This window comes from Lactuca virosa, chromosome 7 (genome assembly GCF_052849685.1).
Source record: "Lactuca virosa cultivar CGN04683 chromosome 7, Lactuca_virosa_CGN04683_v6, whole genome shotgun sequence".
Lineage (NCBI taxonomy): Eukaryota > Viridiplantae > Streptophyta > Magnoliopsida > Asterales > Asteraceae > Lactuca > Lactuca virosa.
Window position 1 is genome coordinate 134,518,242 of NC_136432.1, and position 20,481 is coordinate 134,538,722.

At 36.1% G+C, this 20,481-nt stretch overlaps 1 protein-coding gene across 1 annotated transcript; it reads left to right on the forward strand.

Annotated features, from left to right (window-relative positions):
* The first annotated feature begins 3,778 nt into the window (after positions 1-3,778).
* On the forward strand, positions 3,779-6,065 carry LOC145123502 (uncharacterized). The gene is made up of 2 exons (XM_079058711.1): positions 3,779-5,262; positions 5,345-6,065. The coding sequence occupies exons 1-2, from the start codon at positions 3,864-3,866 to the stop codon at positions 5,893-5,895; spliced, it is 1,950 nt and encodes a 649-aa protein (XP_078914837.1). The 5' UTR covers positions 3,779-3,863; the 3' UTR covers positions 5,896-6,065.
* Positions 6,066-20,481: the final 14,416 nt, after the last annotated feature.

Below are 20,481 nucleotides of genomic sequence, written 5' to 3' on the forward strand. Positions count from 1 at the left end.
AAGATATATGAGTTGTTGACTATGAGTTGGTTGTGCATTGATGGCATGAAAACGCATCAGTAACTTGATGTTATAAAACGTGTCGTTGTGCATGATTTGATGAGTAGTTACTACAAGCATATAATGTCGAAGTTTATATGTTCCTTTTATCCTAAGAGGATTAAAAGCGATAGCTTGGGCCCCTCGATGATTCTGTTATGTGTCGGGCCCGGTCAGAACTAAATTGATGTGTTCAGTTAAGTTCTATGTCAGACGAATCGGAAATCGGGAAACAAATTGCAGGACAATAAGTATGACTATGTTCCATGTATTTGTCCGCATAGATATCTTGAGAATAGAGCAGTATATGATCCCTTATCTGAAGGACGCGTCACTGACTAGGTCAGAGTTTGACAACGTCTTTTGAAAGCTTACGATTGCTAAGTTGGATCCGGAAGTCACATTGGAAAATATAGTTATTAGACTTATCCAAGTGGGAGACTGTTGAATTTGGTGTCTAAGCACATAACTATAACTGGGATGTACTTGACCCGATTGTAGCATGGTCCTTTTGGGTTGCCTTCACCAATGCAATTTGATAGGATGGACTTTAGAGAATAAGGTTATTTATGGTTTATTAATATATTACAAGTATAATATATTAAATATTTAATTAGTATTGATCAATAATTAATTTGGAATTAATTTTGTGGTCAAAAGAGATTAATTAAATATATGAGGATTGATTATGTAAATCAATGATTCTTGTAGTGTGGGCCAATGATCAATGATTATTTATATGGGCTAATCCAATGAGATAATCCATGGATTGTCCATGGAGGTTAAATCCATGGAGCATGAGAATGTGGAAAGTTATGGGTCATTAGGGTTTACAAAGTGTAACCCTAGCATGTGCAACACTATAAATAGAACCCTCATGAACCAAAATCGGTTGCACCTTCTTTTTGAGCTAAGTAACTTATTCTCTTAAGCCACCTTTTTCATATTGGTGTTTGTGAACCATTAGAGGCATCACACTTGGGGTGCTCAAGCTTTCAAAGGTCAAGAACTACTAGTCCTTCTAAAAGGTATGTCATCTAATTAGATGTATTATTCATTTGACAATTTGTATGCCAGTTAGAACAATGCTTTGGAAAATTGAACATATGCATGTATACTTAGAGAAAACATAGATCCAAAGCATTTAGGGTTGCATGTGCACCATAGGAGTGTTATAGTTCTCCAAACCCAACAAAGTCTTGGCTTAGAAAGTGTTTTCCCATGAAAGACCTTGGAGAAACAACCTATATTCCCGGGATAAGAATATTGAGAGATAAGACTAATTAGACTTTGTCAAAGTAAATACTTGGATAAGGTACTAAAGCGTTTTAGTATGGAAAGTTCCAAGAATGGAGAGCTACCTATCCAGAGCAATACCAAATTGATTAAGACTCAAATCCCTAGTACAAATGAAGAGATAGTTGATATGAGTTGGATACCTTATGGTTCGGCTGTAGGGTCGATCATGTACGCTATGACATGTTCCCGCCCTGATGTGTCCTTTGCTTTGAGCATGGTCAGTCGCTATCCGGGAAATCCCGGTAAATCTCATTGGACAGTGGTTAAGAACATTCTCAAGTATTTACGGAGGACGAATGACATGCTTCTAGTCCTCGGTAACAGTGATATGTTGAGAGTGAGTGGGTAGAGTGACGCCAACTTTCAGACATATAGAGACAACTTCGATTTCTACGGAATTTGTATTTATGGGATCCGGAAGACGCGTACTTTCAAAAGTATGACTGCAATACAAGGATTAGTCCGCATAACGATAGTAGGAAGATATTGATACTAACATGATATGAAAGCCCTTAATTTATGGCCTATTCGCACATTTTGTACCCCTCTTTCTTTTTTCTAACAAATGTCATTAATTTTTTGTGATTTTGAAAAACTAACCAATTATAACATTGTATTTCCAATCTTTTTAAAAAAAAATACTCAAGTATAGCATTCCACTTTCTGTTGGACATGGAACAAATGAACGGTGTATGAATCCTAAAAAATCCAATTATAACATATTTGCATGTATTTTATGTAAGGTATCCCATTATAGCCTTGCACTTTTAGTTTTCTTGAAAACCGACCCAATTATAACAGTGCACTTTCTGTTGGACCTTGAATGAAGGGTCGTTGTAGGAATTCACTCATTTTTTCTTAAATGGGATTAGGTGGTTGTTGAAATCAAGGGGCAAGAAGTCATAGTTCATGACCGAATAATGACAAATTTCTCTTGGGGCGGTAACAAAGAATGAAATAATTCTGTTAGACAAGCTTTTTGTGTTTATGCTAATTGAGTTTAAATAATTTATCATGATTTGCTTACGATTGTGTTCCATTATAGGACAAGGTGGCACTGTTTTCTACTTATTGTTTATGTTAATTGGTTCTCAATTTTGTACGGTGTACGCTATAATTGGGTAGATTTTTAAAAAATACAATGCCTTAATAGGTACAAAACTGATAGTACATTGTAATTGTACCTACTTTCATTTCTTCATACTACAACATTCTGTTTTGAAAAACCTACCTAATTGTAGCATTATTTTGCTTAAACTCCCACCACAAGGCGCAGGCTTAAACTCCCACCCAAATGCTATATCACAGTTTTATTTGCTTAAACTCCCACCACAAGGCGCAGGCTTAAAACCTCGTTAAAAATACTGGTCATGAAGGGACGTCACCGCTATCCATTATGGTAATACCGAGATTTATATTTCAAAGGAAATGCTTTATTATTAATACTGTATTTTTTTGGTTATTTTCTTGTTGCCATGTGTGTGAATAGAAGGAATATGGTTACATGAAAAATCTCTAAAAGAACCACTTATATTGTTTATAAATACAAATTCAATTTGGCTACTAAAACTTTTGTTGACTGACAGTTATTACATAATATAATGACATTAATTTTTGATGCAAAGCTTACGTAAGACTTTTCAGAAATATTTAATACTATGAGATGAGATAATAAAAACGAGATCAAATCACAGACATGTTAAAAACAGAGATAACTTTTGATACGTCAACGAGGCCCGCTTTATATTGCCAAGAAGCTTTCTTCAGGCTGGAGCCCTAACAAAATTGCCAAGGCGCGGTTTGCCCACCTTTCGTCTTGAAAAACATCCATTTAGCTTCAATTTAAGTTTCCTCCAAATTTCACCATATTTTGTTTTATTCCAACAAAATCTTTGTTTTCTTTAATATCTTTATTTTCCTAATTTATTTATCAGTTTAATTAGAGGAATATGATGAGAGTTTTGATTTTCCTAAAGCAATAATTGACTAATTTAACCACCTTTATATAGAAGGATTTTATAAGGATTTATAAGATCATGAAATCATTATATAATACTATTATTGAATGGAAATCAATAAACATATACAAGGCACATGGGGCGATTACAAAAGGGCTAACTATCGGCTAATATACACTGAAATACAATATATAGTAACAAATACAAATTCATTTGAACACTTTTTGTTCGTGCTTTAACTAAAATTTCTAGCCTTATAACTGTTTTAATTATCAGCCACAACAATTATAAACCTCAACGGAGGGAAAACACGATGTCATTACATATTTCTCTTTTTTCATTGGTAAAATTCTCCAATAGTTTCCTATAAATAACATTATCTAGAACGACCCTACAATATTGAAGTCAACTATCGTGCAAATGTGCAATCCACAATATTTTATCTAACATATTCAGCTTGAGAAACAATAAAGTCAAATCACGCAATTACAAAGCAAACTTTCTGGACTCCAACATTTGTAGTTGCAACTTTTGATTTTCTTCACAACATATTATTAACCTATTCCTATGGAAGATACCCACGACCAAACTTTGCAAACACAACCATGTCGCCAGTTTTCCCTTACAGAGATTCAGATAGCCACCCATCGATTTGATGAGGAATCCGTCGTAGGTCAAGGTGGATATGGGAAGGTTTATAAAGGTTCCATCAAGATCGGAGAAACATATGTCCTTGTAGCCATGAAACGGTTGCATTCCAATTCAAATCAAGGGGCCTTGGAATTCTGGGCTGAAGTTGAGATGCTTTCTAAATTGAGGCACTGTAACTTAGCTTCTTTGATTGGTTATTGTAAAGATGCAAACGAGATGATTCTTGTCTACGAGTATATGCCCAAGGGAACACTTGAAGGTTGTCTTCGTAAAGGTGCCACTCCTCTTTCATGGTTTTTGCGTCTCAATATATGTATAGGTGCAGCTCGTGGATTAGATTACCTCCACACAGGCACTGGAACTAAACTAGCAGTCATACATCGTGATGTGAAGACATCCAATATCTTGTTAGATGACAATTACGCTGCAAAAATCGCAGATTTTGGGTTGGCAAAAGTGGGCCCCACCAATACTTCTGTTACCACAGGAGTCAAAGGGACATTCGGGTATCTAGATCCAACTTATTTCCTTACGAAAAAACTAACAAGTAAATCTGATGTTTATGCTTTTGGTGTTGTACTGTTAGAGGTGTTATGTGGGAGGCCTGCTGTGGACACAACTCTTAAAGAAGAGCAATGGGGTCTAGCAAAATGGGCTCAAGATCGTATTACAAAAGGAAAATTGTCCAAGATTATTGATTCTAGATTGAGGAGGCGAATATCGAGTAAATGTTTGAAGGAGTTTGCAAACATTGCAGTTAGATGCTTGCATACTGATGCAAATAAACGGCCAACAATGGCTGAAGTTGTAGCAAAGCTTGAGTTGGCGTTGTCTCTACAAAAAAAGGTGGATCCTTCTGCTGCAAAAGGTAAAGTGCGCATGAAAGCATTGTCTTTCTTAAAAGCTGATGTTCCGAAATTGATCAATTCAATATCTTCTTATTTGGCAATAAGTAAACCTGTTGTGTTAGCGTCTTCGATAGTTGATGCAGACTATGAATCTGGTGGACAAATGGTTCATTTCGATGGTGGGTTTGAGTTAAGTCTAATCGAGTTGCTTACTGCATCTGCCAAGATTCTAAATGAAAAACCTTACTGTAGAACATATGTAGCATATCTTTCAGATGGTTCTCAAGTTGTTGTTAAACGCATACTGACTCAATTAAGCCAAAATAATTTTGCTACTGCTGTTTCTGCCCTTGGCAAGATTCGCCACATGAACGTATTGGATGTTAAGGCCTATTACTGGGGTAGAGGAGAGACATTATGTGTCTTTAAATTTATGATTAATGGGAGTGTTGCGTCTCTCTTACAATGTAAGTTGATACATAAATATTTCTAATATTCTCTGAAAATCAATAACATGGGTTTTTTATTAGTTAACTTTTCTATCTGCAGCTTCCCGGAATAAGCGTGGATCTATAATTCCATTTGAGTGGACACAGCGGATAAATATAATTATAGGAATCACAAGAGGCCTCTTCTACCTTCACACCCAAGAGAAAATAATTCATGGAGACCTTAAGTTGAGTATGATATTACTCGATGAGGAGTATAATCCCGTGATTGCTAATGTTGGTCTCTCACAGCTTTTGCCAGCCACAAGACAAAGGGTTCGAAAAAATTGTGCACCCGAGTTCAGTGGATTAGTGAATGCCACAACAGAGGTTGACATATATAGCCTTGGAATTATAATGTTACAGCTTTTGTGTAGAGAGTCTGCTAAGAGAAGAAAACGTTCAGTTGATTTGCCGACCTGGGTGAGGTCAGTACCAAAAGAAAATTGGTCTGCTAAAGTGTTTGACGTGAAACTCATTCAGGAAACATCCTTCAATGGCAATTCATTGATCAAGATAATGGAACTAGCTCTCCACTGTGTTGAGTATGACCCTAAGGCCAGGCCTACAGCTAGTGATGTCCTTCGGGCAATGGAACAGATTGAGGTGTAGATGATGATCTTGCTAGCCATGGTGGCAAAAGATAACTACAAGTAGGCACATGTGGATATTTGTTTCCAATTGTACTCCTAGGTTAGCAAGATTGTATTATATTACTGTACCTACCTAATATATGGAAGAATACCGATCATAAAGTTTTTAATGAAGAAAATAATGACCAATCCCATGTGAACTATGTAGTTCTACATCTCTTGTAACACATTCCTATAGTTGTAACCGTTTTATACCACATGGTTGTTAATTGACGATGGGCGCAGGAAGAACGACGATAGTAGGAGCTGACGGACCAAGGTGCGGACCCGGAAGACAGATCCATGTTACAAGCCCGGACCCAGTTCGCATGACCTATCTGGGCCCAACTAGATGATTGTGTCTTGCTTTGCTTTGTATTACATGGAGGAGGATACTTGTAAGACATAGACCAGACTTTGCTTGGCATGCTTACTTTGCACACTTACCGTCACATATATATTTATTATCAAAATGTATATTTATATTCCTTAAACAAACATTATATATATATATATATATATATATATATATATATATATATATATATATATATATATATATATATATATAAAAGGTAAGGTTCAATAGAGAACCATAATTAACCAATGAACCAAGAAACCAATCGTAAGCGTCGGAAATCATAACGATCAACGGCCAAGGAAATAGATGTACACTTTTACATTGGATGCCCGCACACCGGATTATACCAAAAAATCCACCCTTTAAAAAAAACTCACCACTTTTTTTCGTTTAAAATTTTTTTTAGGCTATGTTTTTTATCGAAAAAAAAACCGAATATACCGTTGTTCACGATTTTTGGTCATATTTCCATAAAGATCCATGATGATATATATAAAAAACGAACTTTTTTTTTTCGAAAAAAACTTACTTCATTTTCTTTGATAAAAAAAGTTAAGGTCTATTTTTTTATAAAAAAAAAATTAATAAATATATCAAAATTCATATTTTTTGTACTTTTTAAACATAGATTCATATTCATGTTAAAAAAACAAACGGTATTTCAGTTCAGATTCACATTGTGAACCTGTTCAGATTCATATTGTAAACCTGTTCAGATTCACATTGTGAACCTCATCAGATTCACAGTGTGCATAATAATAAGTCAGATTCACAGTGTGCATAATAATAAGTCAGATTCACAGTGTGAATCTGAACTGATCGGAGCTTTTTCACATTGTGAATGTTAAAATTTGAAATATTTACAGTTTAGATTCACAGTGTGAATCTACACTGATCGTGGTTTTTTTTTTTCTGAACATTCTCAGATTCACAGTGTGCATAATAGTAATTCAGATTCACAATGTGAATCTGAACTGTTCGAGATTTTTCATATTGTGAATGTTAAAAATTCAAATATTTACAGTTTAAATTCACAGTGTGAATCTACACTGTTCAAGTTTATTTTTTTTAATCGGTGTTGATGTTTGTTAATAGAGTACAAAAAATTAATATTTTTGGTATAATTAGTTTTTTTTTGATAAAAATAAACTTAAATATTGAAAAAACTAAGAAAATTAAGTGAGTTTTTTTGGAAAAAAAAACCTCGTTTTTTATATATATCATCATAGATCTCTATGGAAAGAGGACGAAAAATCCTAAACAACGGTATATTCGGTTTTTTTTTTTCGATAAAAAACTTGACCTAAAAAAAATTTTAAATGAAAAAAAGGAAGTGAGTTTTGTTATAATCCGGTACATGTGCGTCAATTATAAAAGTTTACAACCATTCCTTTTGCCGTTGATTGCTTTAAATTCCGGCGCTTTGGATTGGTTCCTTGGTATATATATATATATATATATATATATATATATATATATATATATATATATATATATATATATATATATATATATATATTTGGAAAAGTTCAATAGAGAACCATTATTAATCAAGGAACCAAGGAACCAATCCAAAGCGCCGAAATTTAAAGCGATCAACGGCAAAAGGAATGGTTGTAAACTTTTATAATTGACGCACATGTACCGGATTATAACAAAACCGACTTCATTTTTTTCATTTAAAACTTTTTTTAGGCCAAGTTTTTTATCGAAAAAAACCCGAATATACTGTTGTTCACGATTTTTCGTCCTCTTTCCATAGAGACCCATGATGATATATAAAAAACGAACTTTTTTTTTTCGAAAAAAACTCACTTAATTTTCTTAGTTTTTTCAATATTTAAGTTTATTTTTATAAAAAAAAACTAATTATACCAAAAATATTAGTTTTTTGTACTCTATTAATAAACATCAACATCGATTAAAAAAAAAAACTTGAACAATGTAGATTCACATTGTGTAGATATTTCAATTTTTAACATTCACAATCTGAAAAATCTCGAACAGTTCAGATTCACATTGTGAATCTGAATTACTATTATGCACACTGTGAAACTGAGAAGGTTCACAAAAAAAACATCGATCAGTGTAGATTCACACTGTGAATCTAAACTGTAAATATTTCAAATTTTAACATTCACAATGTGAAAAAGCTTCGATCAGTTCAGATTCACACTGTGAATCTGACTTATTATTATGCACACTGTGAATCTGAGGAGGTTCACAATGTGAATCTGAACAGGTTTACAATGTGAATCTGAACTGAAATATCGTTTTTTTTAACATGAATATGAATCTATGTTTAATAAGTACAAAAAATATGAATTTTGATATATTTATTAATTTTTTTTCTATAAAAAAATAGACTTTAACTTTTTTATCAAAGAAAATGAATTGAGTTTTTTTCGAAAAAAAAGTTCGTTTTTTATATATCATCATGGATCTCTATGGAAAGAGGACGAAAAATCGTGAACAACGGTATATTCGGTTATTTTTTTCGATAAAAACATGGCCTAAAAAAATTTTTAAACGAAAAAAAATGGTGAGTTTTTTTGTAAAGGGTGAATTTTTTGGTATAATCCGGTGTGTGTGCGTCCAATGTAAAAGTGTACATTTATTTCCTTGGCCGTTGATCGTTATGATTTCCGACGCTTACGATTGGTTTCTTGGTTCATTGGTTAATTATGGTTCTCTATTGAAACTCACCTTTTATATATATATATATATATATATATATATATATATATATATATATATATATATATATATATATATATATATATATATATATATATATATATATATATATATATATATTATCACTTGCCTTTGCGAAGTTTGATGAGGAACATAGTCCTCATCCACAAGTTTACGAATTGGATTCAACAATGATTGCATTAGGGTTTCATCCAAGTGGATATCATGTCCTTGATTCTTCTAGATCTCATTGGCCAACTTGGCCGCTCTCCGGTCACTCTTTTTTTGCTTAGTGTCCATAGAGTCATTAGTATGATCCTTATACATGGAGTTGGTGTTTTTGTTGGAGGAGTGTGAGTTTTTATTTTTTGGAGGAGAACTAGGGTTTTCTTCGGTCGAGTTTTCTTCGGTTGAGCTTAGAGGTGCACACAAAAACCGGATCCTCGAAATGAATCCGATCCGATCCGAAAACCGGTTTTGGTCAAAACCGGTTTTGACCAAACCGGATCGGATTAAACCGGTGACCGGATTCAAACCGATTTGACATTTCAGACTCGAAATCGGATTTACCCCTGGATCACAAACCGGATTCTACAAAAACCGGTTCTCAAACAGTCGAAAAATTTGGTAAAACCTAAAAAAATCCAGATCAAACCGGTTTCAAATCGGATTCGGATTTTTGACCAGATTCGGATCGGATTTTGACCGAATACGAATCGGATTTGGCCGGATCGGATTGTTGATGGGATCGGATTTGACCGAATCGGATTGTTGACCGGATCGGATCCTGGGTTTGTGCATCTCTAGTTGAGCTTTCATCCTCATCTTCAATTTTCTTTTTTGTAGACGAACCTCTTAATTAAGATTTAGAGGGAGATTTGGAGGGATAAGCTTTTTCAGGAAAGTTAGTCTTTAAAGGAGATTGAGGCATCTCCATGTCTTCATTATCCTTGGTAGCCTTTCCTCGTTTTGCGGCAGAAGGCTAAGTGTAACGACCCACCTTATTCATAAATATTTTGTAATTATTTTAGTTCCCTCTAGAATAATAACTTCTAGAAAGATTCTAGAAGATCTCTAGAAACTCCATGGAAGAATCATGAAGAGACATCTTCTAGAAACATTCTGGATGATGCCCCTTAGTGCCTAGTAGTTCTCGCCTCTCATGTGTGTGTGTGTATATATATATATATATATATGTGTGTGTGTATATATATATATATATATATACACACACACACACACACACACATATATATATATATATATATATATATATATATATATATATATATATATATATATATATATAGGGCTCTGCTATTTAATTTCTCTTCACCATGTAATTAAGTTTGATTTCTCTAGAGCAATAAAGAGCTTTCAAGTGTTGATTTACTTTCTCCCTTCCTTAGACTTTGTTTGGTGGTTCGAGTTAGGCTGACTTAGTTTGAGGACTAAGTGCCGCACGATGAACTTGAAGAGTCAAGTTCGTGCCAAGTGGTATCAGAGCGAATCAATTAAATGAGGGTATGGCGGGTGAGACGGTGAAGAATGTTGCTGGTGATGCTAGTGTCATGGCGAACGAAGAAAACCGATGATGAGAGGAGAATTGTCAAGGTGAAAGTAAGGGACGAGGTAAGTCTAAGCATATGTGGGGATCCATCGCCAAGAGAGTTGGTGAAGTTGAGACCATCATGGAGACGTTGCACGTTCAAGTTGAGGATGTACATCAACAAATGGGCATGGTGGCATTAGACAATAAAGAAATGAAAGACAATGTAAAAGAAGCGATCAATCAACTTGGAGATTTACGCAAAGAGATGTATGGCTTAAAAGAGTTGCTTCTAGACAAGGTGGCTAAATTGCACGAGCAATTGCAAGGTGAGCTTTGTATTTTGACTCAACAAGTAGAGGATGTGCATGCAGATTGGGCACTTTGCAAACGCACAATGGTTAGCGGAGGAGGTGGCTCCAACATCGATGCTAAAACAGTTAAAGTCCCAAAACCATCAACATTCGTGGAGAAAAGGGAAGCAAGAGTGGTTGATGACTTTTTATGGGATATGGAGCAATACTTTGAAGGAATAGACATATTGGATGATGATACAAAGATCAAGACCGCTACAAGGTACTTGAAGGACACCCTCATATTATGGTGGTGACATCGTCATACGAACATCGAACGAGGTACATATGTTATGAACACTTAGGATGAATTTGTTTGTGAACTCAATTGGTAATTTTATGCAGAGAATGCCATGATGGAAGCCAAGATTTGCCTCCAAAAACTTCACCAAATAGGGACTATTCATGATGATGTGATGGAGTTCACAACCCTCACTCTCAAGATTCCCGATCTCTCTGATAATGATACTTTTGTCTACTTCTTCGATAAACTAAAAGGGTAGAGTAAGACATATTTGAAGAAACGAGGAGTAAAAGACCTTGCAACTGCAATCGCAGAAGCCGAAGATTTGGTTGATTTCGGCCAAAGGGAACCTTCGAAATCACCAGATCCCCAAAAGACAAAATTTGAGAGGGGTGGAGGAGAGAGATCGATGCAATCCTGGAATGAATCCCCAAGAGCCAACACTATGAAGACTGAAAACGTTCGGAGATCCTCATTCAATAATGGTAGAGATGCTCATCTAACCATCAAAGTCAAGTCTGTGACACCAGACTTCTCCGTAACTTGCCATTCTTCAAATCATTAAGGAGAATGAACACCTTTTACAAACTTATATGTTTCTTCGCGTTGACAACATTGTTGGTCAAAATGAGAGGGTTTAGGAGATGGACAAGAACGTCCCTGGAAAGTTGAAGGATTTCATCCTGAGTTTCCTTTGGAGCATTCATTAACGTGGTTGATCCATTCACCACCATGGAAAGTACCTATAATTAAACAAGATTATTTTTCTGAAGTTCCTTGATGGTTGACAAAAGTTCGTTGTATCCCACACCATATGCTTTTTGGGTCTCGTCAACGAGGTCTCAAATTTTCTTCTTAAGAGCTTGAAATTTTCTTTCAAACTTCTGCTTAAATTCTTTCATCTCCTTTGCTATCTCTTCCTCTTTCTTCAGGAAACCAACTTGATCTTTTTTCCTGGACACATCCAAAGTTTGCACTCCTAGCTTGATGCGAAGAAGGATTCGTTGACCTACGACCTTCTCCTATTCTTCAATATCTTAGAATTTTTTCCGTAAGAGAGTATACATTTGTAGGAAGGATGATTTACGGTTGAGGGAGGGGAGGATTGGTTATGGCGGCCATAATTTTGTCTACCCTTTCAGAGAGATCAAGGAATTCTTTCCTTGATACCACAACCTTCTTCTTTTTCTTCGTATTGGACTTGGTGACTGAGTGCTACGAAGCATTGGATTCCTCGGAAGAAAGGAACATGTGGAAGTCAACATCTTCATAATTCATTCGTACTTCATCTTCACTCAAGTCATAGTCAATTGTCGGTTCTTGGCTGATGTGTACCTCGGTTCTATTTGATTCTTCCTCATTTATTACGTTCTTCGGTTCCTCATGTACATTTTTCCTCCAGATTGAGTTCTTGTACCTTGATTTGCTCTGCACAATGTTTATTCCATCATCTCCATCCATGCTTGTGTTTTTGCCAGATCATGAGAAGTCTTTAGATTGTTGATCCATGTAGCAAAGTAGACTGCTACGTTGTGAGTGTTTCCTCGTTTAGCTATTGAGCATGTAAGGATCTTGCTATCCTTCCTCGAACAACCTTTTGAAACTACTCAAATTTCTTACAAGCTTCTTCAGTTGGAGGTTGGTAATTAGCCCAACTGTCACCTGAAAAATTATCCAAACCAGTCACCACCGGGGTGTCCCCTGGGTTCGCAGTTTTTTGCATATTGGTGCTCATTATGCCTAATATGCTTCGATGTAATTTTGATGGTATATGATTTCTAGGACTTCCTCGGTCTCCTTGGTCTAAAACCAAGTTTGTCCTTGGTCATGTTCTGGCGTGGTTTTTATAAAAAGGACCATGCGGTGCATTTAATGCTTGTGGTGTATATGAAAGTGAAAGAAAGATGGAGTTCAGCTCCTCAGATATAAAAACATGAAATTTCTTTCTCCTAGACACCTTAAGATATTTCTCGACATCAGGATTCCTTTGGAATCTCGATTGGGCTCTGTCTACACTATCAATTTAAAACGATGCACCTTTTTTACTTGAGTTGATGGATAGGGTTCTTTCGGGTGATCCAGCGTTGGATTGAATATTATCCAGAGTCTTTTAAGAGAATCTGATTTCTAATATGGTTCGTTGTTTACCCATGTGGGTTGGATTTTCAACTTTTTTTTTTCTAAAGATATTTTACAATTCAGACTCATTTGGTTCCTTGGTACCCTTTTTCACAATCTTCACAGTGGTGGATTTCTTCGTCACTACAGATTTCAGTCTTTTGTACTTGTTCACGGTAATTGCTTGAAGCAATTGTTTATCCCGTGTGCTTCACAATTGAGGTTGAACCTACACCCTTGGTTTGTTTCTTTGAAATTCATGGTTTCCCCATTAATTTTAAGAAAAAAATGAAGAACTTGCTTGAAAAGCGTTTTTTCAAGAGGTGAAGAATATAAAGATTGTCTGAGTTTCAGAAAGTGTAAAGCTTTCTTAGAGAAGAGGGATTGTCTTTATATGTTTGGACTCCAAAAGTTATTTCAAACGGATTTTACATTTTGACAACGATTAAATCAAAGAGTTTATATTCATTTGTAATATTTTAATGAAAAAGAAATATGTGGATTGCACGAGCACTAAATGGGACACGGGTGCATTTAGTGAAGGCGATGTTGGGGTTAACTAACGTAGGGAAGTAGAGAAAAATAATTGTCTGATTGTTGATATGCAAAGTGTCATATTACTGATGAGTTGGTAAAAATATTTTCTTTATTGAAAACAAATCTCCTTCTTTTATTAAAAATGAAATCAACACATGTCCATGCCAACTTTTGAAAAGACACTAAAAGACAAAGTACATTAATGAATTGGAATAAAAACATTCCTTTTGAAATCACTGATATTTGATCCAATTCATTAAATATCATATCTTTTGAAACTTTATTTATTGTCATTTAGGAAAATAAATTATGTCTTCTTGAAGGAAGAACTGCAGTATGAGCTAACATCTGCACATATTGGATTGTTCACTAAAAAGAAATTTGATTGCGAGGTTAGACAAAAAACAATAAACTGACCCGAAGAGTACATAGATCTTAAATAAAATTCAGTGAACTAGGTTTACCGAGGTATAATGTATGAAGTCTATTCTCAATAGTTAGAATTAAAAAGATAAACGTTAAAACACAGACAAATAAATGTGCTTCAAACTTTTTTGAGATAACAAGAAAAGTGAAGCATATCTATTTGTTAATTAGGAAGACTTTGTAGTGTGCGGAGTTTATCTGTTCAAGAAAAACTGAGGGCCAGGATTCATCACTCCTAACATTTCTAGAAAACCATTTAGCTATATGAAATCAAGTGCTTTAGTGAAAATGTCAACTATTTCATCATGAAAAGGAACAAAAAATAATTCAATGCTACCTTCAAGAATATGATTCTTGATGAAGTGGTACCTTAATTCAATGTGCTTCGTCTTAGAGTGTTGGATCAAATTATGCGAGATTGCAATTGAACACTTAGAATCACAATAAATTGAGATGTGAAGAATTTTATAGCCATAAACCATGAGTTGATTTTTCATCCATAAGACTTGCGAGCAACAACTAGCCACTACATTGTATTCAGCTTATGTGGCGGATAAGGATAAGTAGTTTTGCTTAATGGATGACAAACTTACCAATATAGCACCAAGGAATTGACATCCTCCATAGTTTTGCTTAGTGAACCACTGATTCCTTTTTATATCTTCTGATCAATTGACACTCCGGTGGGATTAGCTGTGATTTTGTAACCAAAGGCCATCGATACCTTGGTTGATGAGCTGCTTTCCAAAGAATAATTCTTTAAGAGTTTTGTGGTATACTTCTCTTGATGAATGAATATTGCTTGTGGGACTTTCTTGATTTGGAATCCTGGAAAGAAACTAATCTCTCTATTCATACTCATTTGAAATCTGCTTACCATAAGCTTTGCAAAGTCGTCTACCATTACTTGATCTGTTAAGCCAAAAATAATGTCATCCATGTAGATTTTCATAATCATTAAATGCTTTTCACTTGACTGTCTAAAGTGGGTAAGATCAATGACCCCATGCTTGAATCCTGAATCGATAAGAAACATAAAGATCATTTCATATGAAGCACTTGGTGCCTGCTTCAAGCCACAATCAGCCTCTCAAATTTGTAGCAGTAATGGGGAAGATCAAGATTTTCAAACCCTGGAGATTGCTGTAAATATACTTGTTCTTTCAGCTCGACATTGAAGAAAGTGATTTATACATCCATTTAACATACTGTGACATTTTTATATGCCACATACGCAAGGAAGCTGGAGCATATGTTTCATCATAGTAAATTCCTTCCACATGACTATAGTTGTTTGCTACCAGTAAGGCTTCGTTTCTGATTACCACACGTGTAATATCCAATTTCTTTTGAAATACCTAACGAGTGCCAACTATGGTATGTCCCTTTGGAATGGGAACATATTTCCAAACTTTATTTCTTTCAAACTCCCCAACCTCTTCTTGCATTGAAACGATCCAGTCATGTTACAATAGAGCATCTTGAATTTTGTTTGGTTCTATTGATGAAATAAATGTTGCATAATGACAATGTTTGGTTGAGTCTTCGGATGATCGAGGTTGGATACTAGTAGAAGGACTTCTTATTATCTGATCGAGTGAATGATTTTTTTATCCATATGTGTAGATGTGATTGATGATTCTCACCAGCTACATTTGATAGAATGTCCTGAACATTACGATATTGAGTTCTTTCAAAATCTTTAACTTGTTCCCCCTCAGTTTGTGAGCATCTTGTTGATAAATCTTGAGCCACAAGATTCGGTTGCACAAGTGATGATGAAGGTTCCCCCTCGACAAGTAGTTCCCTATGGGATGATGCGAGGGTGATTGTAACAACTGTTTCCTGGTATGGTTCTTTTAAATTTAATTTCATTAATTAAGTTTTAGTATTTCATCTAGGCCACGACGTGGTAGCCCTGTTCAGGAAATGCACATGTGTGAATCACCACGACGTGGCAAGGTCTTGGCCATTATGTGGCGGCGGCTAGGGTTTAAAACACTAGATTTTAGGATTAGTGCCCTATTTAAAGGCACTAACTCCTAGAACTGCCTCATTTGGCAGCCTCCATCCTTTGAAAACGATCCCCACCCATACCCTAGCCTCTTTGTGTGTGCTTTAAGAGTGTGAGGCCATTTTATGAAACTTTAAAGAAGAAGGAGTCCATCTTGTTGTTTGTGAGCTTGGTTTTGGCTTGGATCTAGCATCTTCATCTTCTTTCTGACCTTGTGGAGGTATAAAGTTTCAACCTTATTCATTCAATCTTTAGATCTTGTGTTATATCATTTCATGAGCTTTTTAGTCCCAATCTTCTTTTATTTGGAGTTTGGGTGAACTCTAGATCATTTGAGTGCATTTCTTAGCTTCTAGACCATGGTGTTGACTGGATAGTGGTATTGCACAACCTAATTTGATGTCCATGTAATTGGTGCAACCATTAAGAAATTAGGATAAGATAACTTGACTTATTGGAACGCATTAATGGATAAATTTGGAAACCTTATCCATCAGGACCTTGAAGAGATTCAGATATGAGCTTAGGAGCTTTTGGAGTAAAGGTATAAGGGCTTAAACCATTCAACTATTCATGTTCAGTTGCCACGATGTAGTGGCATGCTTTCCATAACATGGTGGCTGCCTTGGCCGTGACTGTTTTGTGGTAAGGCTGGCACGACATGGCCAATGGGTGACCACAACATGGTGCACGACTCGGGTAATTTTGATTGTTGACTTTGACCGTTGACTTTTGACCTGGTTGACTGTTGTTCAAATAGCAAGTGTGGAGGGTAGACTAAGGACTACTATTGAATAGTTACATAGGTAGCTTGTAGCACATGTTCCTTGATTAATTCGAGTTGTGCTTGATCTTATTCGAGTGTGAGGTCAGTTTTCTCGCTATACTATGTAGAATTCTAGACTATTTTTGTGACTCTTGCATGTATGTTGGTCGGGGACAATTATGTTGGGTGGGGCTCATTATATTGGGCAGGGTCCGTTGTAGGTATGATATGTCGTATTTTATGGGAACTCACTAAGATTTTTGCTTACATTTTGTGGTTTGAATATTTCTGGTACTTCTGGTTCCAAAGTGAAGGGCCCAACGTGATCGTACTGCATCTCCCAAAGTTTATTTCCGCATTTTTGTTTTTTTGACCCACTCTGACATTTGATAATGCATTACACTTTATTGTCTTTTGAATAAATGAATGGATGTTTTGGTTGTTTTAAAAATCAATTTTTTACTTGATATTTTGGGGAGGTTAGAAGTTGGTATTAGAGCCTTAGTTTGAGGGATTCAGGTGCAATCTCAGGTATGTATGAATTCAAACTGAGGAATTGATAAATCTTTTTGTAAGAAAACAAAATTTTATAAAAAAGTTATTACATAGACAAGGGTGTGATGTGTGCAATCAGCCGAGCTCAAGGCTCCCAAAATACCCACACATGTGTGTTATGCTTTAGTATACTATTATGCAAGTTGCATGCTAGAATAGTTGTAATGATTCCTTCAGGAATTTCATGATAGAATTGACTGATATTTATGATGCCTTATAGCCTAAGGGGAATAAATATGATGTGCTACTTAGAGTCCATATTGCCAATGTTAATTACTAAGTGTATGTTTTAAAATTGTACACGGTTTGGATTATATAACCTTAGAATGATTGATTTAGACTTACTTCATGTTCCTTCTTTGGTTTCGGACTTAGGGTAGAATCATTTATTCAATAGTCTATTTGATCCTATATTGTGTATAATTATATGCATAAGTAAGTACGATGAAGACTCTTAGGAGAGCCTAGGGTGTGTTGTAATAAGATATGTATGTTATTTATCATAGGGTTCATTAGAGTCGCCGTAGTGAAGTGACATAGAATATTTGGGATGACAATGAGTAAAGTACAGATACGTGTGGAATGTAGTATTAGGCCTATATTACTAGAAACAAAAGATCTGTACTCAAATGAAGTAGAGTCGTAGAGATTCTAAGGAGCTTGTACTATGAGGAATTTTTCAGGTATGTTCTAATCTTTTACATTGCTACCTTTTAATATGGTGGTGATTAACCGAGGTTCTGGATCTCGTTCCAATTATGGCGCTAATGCTGTGGCGATTGATGAGAGGACACACAAATTTATTATGTCTGAGATCATTCCCAGTATCTTGCATGCGACTCCAGTGATTTTTGGTATCATAAAAAAGGGTATTATGGAGTTGGTGGATGAGGGCTTAGGGGCCTTTCACGTAGATACTGCAGTTGATCAGTTTGGGAACAAAATCTCATATTTTGGGAGTTCAAGGCTTGTGGAGCCCAAATGGACTTCGGGAAGAAGGACTCTATTACCAGTAGACGGTGGATTACAAAGATGGAGAGCTCTTAGCGGACGAGCTTCTTCCCCAAGGGGTCGAGAGTGAGATTTCCAGCTTTCCTTCTCAAGTACGGGGCTTATAATTGGTGGGAGTAGGTTAATCATGCCTCGAGGTGGAGGCAGTTGAGGGTATGAATTGGCCGATTTCATTTCCAGGTTCAGATAAGAGTTTGCACCTACTATTGAGGTGCAACAGTTGGCGAGGGAGTTTTAGGACCTTCTTCAGATGATGGAGTTTGTGGCAGAGATCACTGCCATGTTCAGAGAGAGGTATTTGTTGGTTCTACAATATGTTACGGATGAAGATATGAAGAAGACGAGATATCATGACATGTTGAGAGATGAGATCTGGGAGTTTGTTAGCATTTCGAGTTGCAGGACCATAGAGGATATGATTTACAGAGCTTAAGATCGAGATATTTAGTTGGAGCTTTGGACAAAGCACAAGCCCGTGTAGGTTTAAACATTTTCGGGCCCAACGAAGAGGCCCAATACTTTTGATTCACGATTGAGAGGCTAACAGGGTCGGGGCCATTGTGCCAAGTGTGGGAGGCCGCACGAGGGAAGATGTTATGATAAGGGAGGGAGCTACTTTAATTGCGACCATACGAGTCATTATAGCATGGTTTGCACTCGGGTAACACTTATATGTTTCCATTGCAATCAGATAGGCCATAAGAAGGCCGATTTTCCGAGATTATCACAAATATTGATGAGGGAAATTAGCTCCAGCTATTCTAAGAATTACTGACGGCCAGGTGGGCAAGTCAAAGGATCCTGTGGTGAAGATTACACCAGTAATTCTTGTATGAGAAATGAATTTTTGTTCGAGAAGTTCTTAGTCCAAGATATCTAGATGTTATTGTGGGGGTTTTCAATACCTTTTTGTGGATATAAGGATCGTCAAAATCGGAGTTGAAACGAAAAAGTTATGGCCATTCAAAGTTGGAGGGTTTATAGGTTGAGCCTAGTACGCTGGGCGTATAGGATGTACGCTGGCCATGCTAGGGAAGAGGTGATTACGAAGTTGAACCTAGTACATGGGGCGTACTAAAAGTATGCGCGTGTATGTTGGATGATTCCAAACCCTAATTTCTAGGGTATCACCCATACTTAAAGGCATTAGCTCATCCCTGGGCCTCCCATAATTAACCTCCACTCCTTCAAAACCCTAATATCGAATATATCCATTGTGAGTGAAGATATTAAAGCTTGGTGGTGATTTTGGTGGCCTTTTTGTTAAAGAAGAAGATTAGTGATGAAGGAGGTATTGATGACAAGCTTTTGGATCCACAAACCACTCCTTTTGGTGCATATTCTAAAGGTATAAAGATTATACCTTAATGAGGTTCCTTCTAGATCTCCCTAGATGGGTTTTTTCATGAGCTTTTGTCCCAAAGCTTGGACCTTTGTGAGTATAGAGTACTCCAGAGCTTATTAGCTGTCCTTTCAAGCATTTTAGGTCCTGTGGATTCATAAAACTGGTTAATTGATGGTCCCTTTCTAGCCATGCGAGATCTTGGTAGTGTTGAGTGTGGATTAAGTTACTGTTTCAAGGTTTAAACTCTTTCTAGCCATGCAAATGCTTAAATCTTTGACATTGTGGGTTAAGATGTTATTTGGGATCAGATATGAGAAGTGGACTTAGTGGCTTAACCATTTAAATCCTTAATGTTGAGTTTGGGCTGCTGATGAGTATGTTGGCGTACCCAGGTCGTACGCGGCGTGTACTGCCCAAAGGTGGCGTACGCTGGGCGTAGATCGAGTACGCATGGCATACTCAGATTGTTGACCGTCGTTGACTATTGTTGACTTTTGGGTTTTGGTCCATAATTGGACTACTAAGGTTTTTGTTCTTATTGGTTCATTAGTCCTTTTTGACTTTGGGTCATTGTTAGGGTTTAGGTCTTC

What these genes read in the sequence shown, in the direction of transcription:
- LOC145123502 (XM_079058711.1), top strand. Translation starts at nt 3,864, where the DNA reads ATGGAAGATACCCACGACCAAACTTTGCAAACACAACCATGTCGCCAG. An exon ending in TGTTGCGTCTCTCTTACAAT is followed by an intron (nt 5,263 to 5,344) that starts GTAAGTTGATAC and finishes TTCTATCTGCAG; the next exon opens with CTTCCCGGAATAAGCGTGGA.